This window comes from Grammomys surdaster, unplaced genomic scaffold (genome assembly GCF_004785775.1).
Source record: "Grammomys surdaster isolate TR1022 unplaced genomic scaffold, NIH_TR_1.0 126131, whole genome shotgun sequence".
NCBI classification, from domain to species: domain Eukaryota; kingdom Metazoa; phylum Chordata; class Mammalia; order Rodentia; family Muridae; genus Grammomys; species Grammomys surdaster.
Genome location: NW_021620939.1, coordinates 284,996 through 293,405, shown reverse-complemented (window position 1 = coordinate 293,405; position 8,410 = coordinate 284,996). Strand labels below are relative to the sequence as shown.

Here is an 8,410-nt window from a genome sequence, read left to right as displayed (position 1 = left end):
TCCCTCTCCCTCTCCCTCTCCCTCTCCCTCTCCCTCTCCCTCTCCCTCTCCCTCCCTCTCACTCTCCCTTTGTCCCTCCCCCCTCTCTCCCTCTCTCCAACTGGAAAGGAAAGGAACTAATTTCCCAGAGTCCCCATTCTTTATGCCACTGCAGAATAGATTTCTGAGCGCTGAAGTCGCCAGCGACAACACCCTCCTCTCCTTACCAAGGAGAATACGCTTTTATTTTCTGACTCTCAGAGAATGAGATGAGACCCCGCAGAAGATATAATCCGAAGCTTCAGTCTTAGAGGCCCTGATTTGTGGAGCAGTTAGGCATAAAGATCAAATGGCGAAGTGACGCCTGTCAATCAGAGAAGTAATCTCATCTACCATGTCCTAGGGGAGACAGCTTCTCAATACCATGCTTTCTTGTTTTCCCTCCTCCTCCATTTCTTCATTCTCTCTACACACACCAATAACGACTACACCATGTTCTCGGCTATGTGCAGTGTGAGGGCAGCATGTGGGCAAGCTCAAAGGAGTCAAATACATTCCCAGACTTCGGAGCTTCAGAGTTCAGTAATCTGTGTGCAGGATTCTGGGGGTTAAAGTATAGTTCTCGCTCTCTTACTCTCTTACTCTCTTGCCTCTAGCTTCTCTCTGTCCCCTTGCCCTTGACCCCTTCCCTTCCCCCTCTTTCCACGTGGTCATGGCCGGCCTCCACTTCTCTCTTCTTTCTTCACCATCTTCTCCTGTTTCTCTCCCCACCTTTGCCCTCTGCCCTGAATAAACCCCCTCTTCTTTAGAAAAAAAAAAAAGTATAGTTCTCAGCCTTGGCCACACAGTAGGAGCACCCGGGCAGCCAGGACCGTGACAGTACAGTTAAACAGAGACCCGTATTCAGAGAGGTTTCCACTTCAGTTTTATGCTCCCCTGTCACCATCTTGAAATCCCTCATAATTTTTGAGCAAGGAGTCCTATATTTTCATTTTCTGCCAGGCACTAGAATTATATAGCCAATCCTGTAGGCAGCTATTAAATATAGAAATTCCCAGGCTGCACCCAGACCAATTATTCAGAGCCTTGAGATGAAACCAGAGACTTCATACTCTAATTGCGGAGCCAGCTAACATAGAGCAGAATTTCTGAACTGGGGTGTTGATGTATATGTTTGGGGGCACATTAGGTTTATCTAGAGCATTTTCCCAAATTACACACACAAGCTGATAAATATGCTGCTTACTCTGCCTAACTCCTAGGCAAGAGTCTTGAATGAATGGCATCCACTTATGGAATTATTCTTTGATAGTTGGTAGCACGTGCTTACTCAAGAGGCCAAGGCAGGAGGATTACTGCCAGCTTGAGGATGGCCTGGGTTAGAGACCATGTCTCAGACAGGAAGACAGTAAGAGGAGCTCAAGAGAGAGGAAAGGAAGGAAGACAGGGAAGAAACTCCACTTCCAAGCTCTTAACCAAAAACAGACTTGCTAGGATAGTCACTGCATACTACAGAACTGCTTGAAGCTATAAGACTGACCAGGGTGGTCTCTGAATTGCTACTTTTTATCCCGTGGCAAATGGTAAGAAGTGAAGTGGGTGTGGTCAGAGCCCTGACTGACATTCAGCCCTCTGGTTTGGGAACAAGCTTTTGGCGTCTCTTTGCTAATTTGCTTACTAGTAAAATGGATATTTTCTTTGCAGGAATGTCATGGTGATTTGACAGAATGAACCATGCCGTAGTAGATCGCCAATAGATAAATATTTGTGAGCTATCTCCATCCAGAAGAAATAGTTGTATACCCTTTCCCTCAACTCTCAACTCTTTCTCCTAAAGGGAAATAGAACTCATTATGGGCAACAAGACAAAATCGTAACCAATATTCTTCAATTAGCATATTTATCAAACGTAATTTGTATTTGTAGTTATTAAATATTAGGTTATTAGAAGGATGGATTCTACTATATATGCATGTTATACAGGCATGCAATATAGACATATACATGTATACGTATACATATATGGATAGATAAAAACATATGTGGCAGGTTCTGTTAAGTACTTGACTTTAAATTTTGTGCATTTTAACTACCCAAGCTACGCTTATTATAGAAACTCAACATAAAATTAACTAAACTCAGTTTACTAATCTCTACTCCCATATCCTGTCTCCATCCTTCTTTTAGAACCATTTTTAAAAAGTAAGTTTATGTTAAAAATGCATTCGATATGTCATTTTCATCATTTTCCTTTTGTATTGGCACACATGCCATATGGGCACACAGGCAAGTGATGTTCTGGGACGAGCTTCCCTTCTCTCCTTCACTTAAACGTGAACATCTTCCAGTCAACACACGTCACTCATCTATTGCTTTCAATATTTGTTCCCTGAGATGGATATGAGGTTCTCCAAGCATTCCTTGGCATAGGCATTCCGTATTCAACTATTGCTGTGACAAACATTCTTATGTGTGGGTGGTTGGGGTACACATGTGTATGTGTGGGTGTGTATGTTCACTTTTATGTATGTGTCTGGACATCGGAGTTTGAGGCTGAATATCTTTATTGACTGTTGTTCCTTACATTTTGAGACAGGGACTGTGTGAACCTGTAGCTCACCAATTCAACAAGAGTACGTGGCCAGTGAGCTCCAGGGAATCCTCCTGTCTCCATGTCCCCAGCACTCCTGCAGGCATGTGCCACCATGACAATTTTGTTTTATGTATGTGCTGGTGATCCGAACTAAGATCCTCCAGCTTGAACCACAGACGCCTTACCAGCTGAACCATCCTGTTGGCCCCCATGGGCGTTCCTTTACATACGACTTTAAGTGTCAGAACTTTGGCTTCGTTTGGTTGATGCAGTGACAGAGTCTCAATACTTTTTGACCTGAGCGTAGGCAAGGCAAAGTCCAAACAAACAAAAATACATATGGCACACTAACTTTTATTGGCATGCCGGCCACATGCCAGGTACTCCCATGGGTGTGCAGGCTCCAAACATGAGAAAGCTTCGGTCTGACCTCAAGCAATTCACCCAAGCAGCATACAATTCAGTGTCAAAGCCAGTGCTACAAATGTCAGCTATCTGAGTATTAGGGCTGGGATGAAATCTTCTTAATGGTGCTTAAGGCCAGCCTCTCCTCCAGCTCCACATTCTGTCATGTTCAGTAGAATTTAGAGCAGTTTTGCATAGAAGCCCTTTTGCATAGCTTTCTTCCAGTGTTTTTCTGTAGCGGAAAGCAAAGGAAGTCCAGACTGGAGCATAGAAGCATGCTAGCAATGCCTTCCCAATGTGGCCAGTGGTTTATCTGATTGTTCACAGTTTGCTCTATCATTTTCTTTTAGAAGTTTGAGGTGAAAAAAAAAAACCATCAAAGTTTGCCCAGCAGAAGCCCCTGTTTGTCCTGACAGGCCTCTGACATACATTTCAGTGAAGCCCTTGCAAGGAGACACTTAACTACCTCCCATGAAAAAACTAGAAGTAACAAAACCAGGAGAAATCATCAAATAACTTTTGAAAGCACATTAAGCAGGGCTCAACCGACTTTTTTCTTTTAGACAGCTATGAAATGGTATCATCAAAATTGTTTTTACTCTTAGTGATTTTACTGGAAAAAAATGATGTTGAAATCTACTGTACACCCATGGAGATGTACAGCCTGTACCTACTTGGAGAAGTATGTTACTGTTCAGCTGCCAGGCTTCAAGCTGTAAGTTCCTGAATCTGACTCCATTTTCCTGCAGAGGCTCCTCCAGGCGGCCCCCAGCCAGTGGCTGAACCTGACAGGGATATTAGGGGCTAGCTATTTTGAAATCAGGAACTCTTTATTCCTTGCAAGGCTGGCTGAGACTTTGTCAGGTCTGCTTGGGATGTGTTTGCTGTGATCTGGGGCTTTCCATTCAGAGCCTGCTTCCTTCCCTTTTATCTTTCAGAGAGCAACCTGCTCCTTTCCTAACTTTTCAGAGCCTGCTTTCCGGAGGACAGACTAGCCACTGATATGTTCACTTTAATGTGGAAGCATCAACTGAAGTACCCATGTAGTCTCCATCCCAATACTTGTGCACCAGGCTCTGCTAAAATTGAACCACAATTCTGTCAGAGTGAAGCCGGAAATTACTCTTCAGTTATTCAGGCAGAGTATACACACACAAAATATTAAGGGCAGGACAAAACTCAAACTTGGATGTGTTCTAAAATTCGACTTTAACTACTTAAACTATTTCTAAGGACGAACATGAGGAGTGTGCTTTAGTATTCCTTCTGAGCTTCCTATGAGTTGATTACAGCCTAGACATCACAGTTGCATAGAACAAATCCAATGTCCATGTCTTTGCTCAAATCACAATCTTACTTTGAGTACCATTGATCTTGATGAGATACCTCCCCTTGTGGTTCCACAGAAGGATGCGGAGCCTAATTGCATGTTTGCTTTTTCAGGGGAGTTTGGCGAGGTGTACAAGGGCCGTTTGAAGCTACCAGGCAAGAGGGAAATCTATGTGGCCATCAAGACCCTGAAGGCTGGGTACTCAGAGAAACAGCGCCGGGATTTTCTGAGCGAGGCGAGCATCATGGGCCAGTTTGACCATCCCAACATCATTCGCCTGGAGGGTGTGGTCACCAAGAGCCGGCCTGTCATGATCATTACAGAGTTCATGGAGAACGGAGCTTTAGATTCTTTCCTCCGGGTAAGAGCCACGGGTGTTGGGGTGTGGGGGTGTAGGTGCATGGGGGTGTGGGGGATGTAAATGCTGCTAGATGGAGGGGAAAGGTCCTGGGGAGAAGTGTCCTGTGAGGATAATCTGCCTTTGGAACTGGCTGGTCACATGTGGGCAGGTTTTAACCTTGGCAAGGTTAGCAGAAGCTTGTTAAAAGGAAAAAAGAACTTTGTACTGGGTAACCAATCAGGAGGCCTCATCCCTGGGAGAGGCCAAACCTTGATCTTCTCTCTCTCAATCCTCATTAGCTGCCTATAGCTCTCAGTGTAGGGGTGGAATTTCCTCCCCACCACCATGAGATGTTCCCTCTTCCTTGTTAGCACATCTCCTGATATTGTTGGGGTTTTTTGTGTCTTATTTATGCGGTCATTTCTTATATTTTTGGTTGTGAGCCTAGCCTTTAATGGCTGAGCCATCCATCTCTATGCAATCATTTCTAAAACAGGCAGCCTCGTGGGAGATTTCCTGGTCTTCAGGCTCGAACACTCTCTGTCCATCAGTTTTTCCAAGATGTTCTCTAAGCTATAGATCCAAAAGCTCGAGGAAGAATAAGAAATGGGGTGGAGGGGTGATATACTTATATTGTAATGAAATCATATTTAAGATTTTAAAATATACTTTTTAAAAAAGAGAAGAACAAAGCATAGTCTGAAGTCTCCTCAGAGGAAGGCTGATACAGGGAGGACCTCAGTAAATGCTTACAGGTAAAATAAGGTGGTAGAAGCAAAGATTGGTATCTCCGTAGATTACTGAGACCAAGGAGATTGTCTGTGGCCTTTCACCAGCATAGCCAACCTTCCAGCCAGATCTCTTCAGTTGGCTAGTCATAAAGAAAACAGGTTGCCATCTTCCAGAAAATCCCTGAGCCTCCTGCCCTTTAAAGAGGCATCTGAAAGACTGCCATGGGCACCATGAAATCTTTCCTGTTATCTGTGCAGAGCTGTGACTGCCCCCCCCCCACCCACCTGCAGCTGACATGAATATACCTGGATGCATTCCTGTTGAGAGACATATGGACGGTCCCTGTCAGAACTCATGCTCGTGAGGCCTTGCTCACAATGGAGCCAGTCTCTCAGTAGAGATCAGAAATGCATATGGGGGAATGGATGGTAGCCAAAACTAGGCTGGGAGTCGGACCTGACCGAGAGTCTCAGGGGGGAACACCCAGTGATTCTGAGAGCTGAGGGTATGGGAACAGCATCAAAGAATAGCCATAGCCTTCTGAATGAGGACTTTGGGCAAGCAGGCTATGTGTGTCCCTATACTCAGTCAACAACTGTGGTTGCTGATCAAAGGACCATCCGTTCATCCTGAAACATTAATGGGCTGACTGCTTTCTCTGGCAAAGCATACAATGAATACTGGGCCTATGCAATAGAAGAAATACAACTCTGATGCTTTATAACTTATCACCCCAAGACCCTACTGACGTAGCATAGCAGCATGGCTTATAATACACATGGACCTGCAATGGAAGCAAGGGTGTGGGAAAGAGCATCTAGTTTCTTGTGGAGTTTTTAGAAACATCTCAGGGAAAGTCTTGAAAGTGTCAGGTCTCCTTCACTCTATGTTAACATGGAGTTTAAATGTGATATCAGCTTTATCTTTTCCAGTGATCTGTTTGAGCATCTTTAGAACAAGCTGGGTCCAAAAATAAGCATCCTTGAAGGAGACAGTGAAGGCTGGACCATTTGTGTGTCTGGGCAATCACATAGTGTCACTTTCCCTGCAGTGGAGGGCCTACCTGGATCCAAGGACAGAGAGCAGTCCCTTGTTTTAGGGATGAAAATGACTTTACTTCTACTTTAGTCTCGAGTGGCTATGGACATGGCTGAGGATAAGGGCCTGAGTTCAGATCCCCAGTACCCATGTAAGCAAAAGCCTTGACACATATCTGTAACAACAATATTGGGTGGGAGACAAGAGACATGTGGATCCTAAGGGCTCTCTGGCTAGTTAGTATAACTGAAACACTGAGCTCAATGAGAGACCCTACCTCAAAAAATAAGATAGAAAGAGATTTTGAGAAACACTAAGTATTGGTTTCTGGCTCCCACAGGCAGGCAGGAAGGTGTACACGCGCGTACACACACACACACACACACACACACACACACACACACACACACACACAATCCAGCTATAACCATCTTACAGAATACAACCCACCACAGATGCAATCCCTGTCTTGAGCCTAAATGCTCAAATCTGCCAGTTACCTGCATGTGTGATAGTTTTCGTTTCTATGAGTGAAAAACATAGATGTTACAGAGTCATACTTGAATCTTCCTGGGGAAGCTAGAGGAGGTATCAACGACAGACAGAGAGGGAGGGAGGGAGGGAAGAAAAGAGGGAAGGAGGGATGGAGAGAGAGAGAAAGAGAGAGAGAGAGAGAGAGAGAGAGAGAGAGAGAGAGAGAGAGAGAGAGAGAGAGAACTTCTCCAATGGGGAATTTGGCAGACCAGTGGGGAAGTAAACGGTAAGCTGTTGGACAGCTTGGTTTGTGCAGAAGTTAAAGTAAGCATGGGCTATTTCAAATCTACAGCAGCTGCGAGGTTGCTCCCACTCCCAGGAGCAGAGTGGGCCTGGCCATTAGATTTGATTGGAAGCTACACTTTTGCACTACCAAAGCTGCCTTTGTAGGACAGTACATGCTTGTTGCCTAAGCTAGGTAGTTCAGGGAGGTGTGTGAAGAAGTGGGGATGGGAAAATTGCTGTAGATTGGGGGTTCAGACTCATGCCTCCTTAAGGGAATGGTTGTAACTTTATAGTGGTTAAAACTCTAGTACCTGCCACAGTGAGCCCATGGTAGATGTTGGCTGAATGAAAACTATACACAATTATTTCTAGAGAGTGTCAGGGAGTTCAGGGAATGCTGTGTGCCCATGGCATCTCATTCATTGTCTTTGTAGACACAGGAGAGCAAGGCATACACTGTGCTTTCCCAGAGGCAAGCATTTATGATCAGAGATCTTATGAAGGAAATGCAGGTAATTAGAAGGCAAGCATCATCTGGGCCAGCCTCAAGACCCTTTCTGGACTCATTTCCTTTGTATTGCTTGATTCTACCTCAGAGAAAGTCACTACATGGTTGGAAGAATATAATCAGAGTCTGTCCCCAGGTCACCTATAGGACAGGAGACTATGAGAACCAAAGCCCCACCCTGTTACTCCTCCTAGACAGAGCATTTTCCACCTGGGGCCCAAGACATATAGACTTGGGGTTTGTTCATGATAATGAGGCTCTATGTATGCACAGTGGGAGGAAACCTAGGGGCAAGAGAGGAACACAGAAAAACAGAGGCAAGGGCACAGCCAGAAAGGGTGGCAAGAGCGGGCAGAGCCAGGAGCAGCAGGGAAACGAAGCATTTCTGACTGCTTGCACCTTATGAAGGCAGGTAATCTATAAATCTAATTTCAGCCTTACTACTGAACCCTGGAGCATAGCAACATTAATTGATGTATCTGCTGCTTGATAAAATTGAAAAAAAATAGGTCATCAGTTCAGTTCTACAGGGTCCATCATCTTCTAGGAAGGGGAGGATAATTTTAGGACCACCATTCAAAACAGAAAAGAATTAGTTCTTAAACTGTACAACCATTCCCTTTCTGACAGTCCTGGACTTAGCAGCTTCAAGAGGGTGCTCCCCTCACTCTGGCCTTGGGGCAGGGCCTCAGAGATCCACATCTCCTCTTATCCTCTCTCCATTCC

General features: G+C 44.9%; 1 protein-coding gene across 2 annotated transcripts in view; it reads left to right on the top strand.

The window, feature by feature from the left end:
- Ephb1 (EPH receptor B1) overlaps positions 1 to 8,410 on the top strand; it is a 430,073-nt gene that overhangs the window by 372,463 nt on the left and 49,200 nt on the right. For both annotated transcript variants that reach the window (XM_028756628.1, XM_028756627.1), the window contains one exon: positions 4,421 to 4,668. In XM_028756628.1, the coding sequence (XP_028612461.1) occupies positions 4,421 to 4,668 (248 nt within the window). The remainder of the gene's footprint in view (positions 1 to 4,420; positions 4,669 to 8,410) is intronic.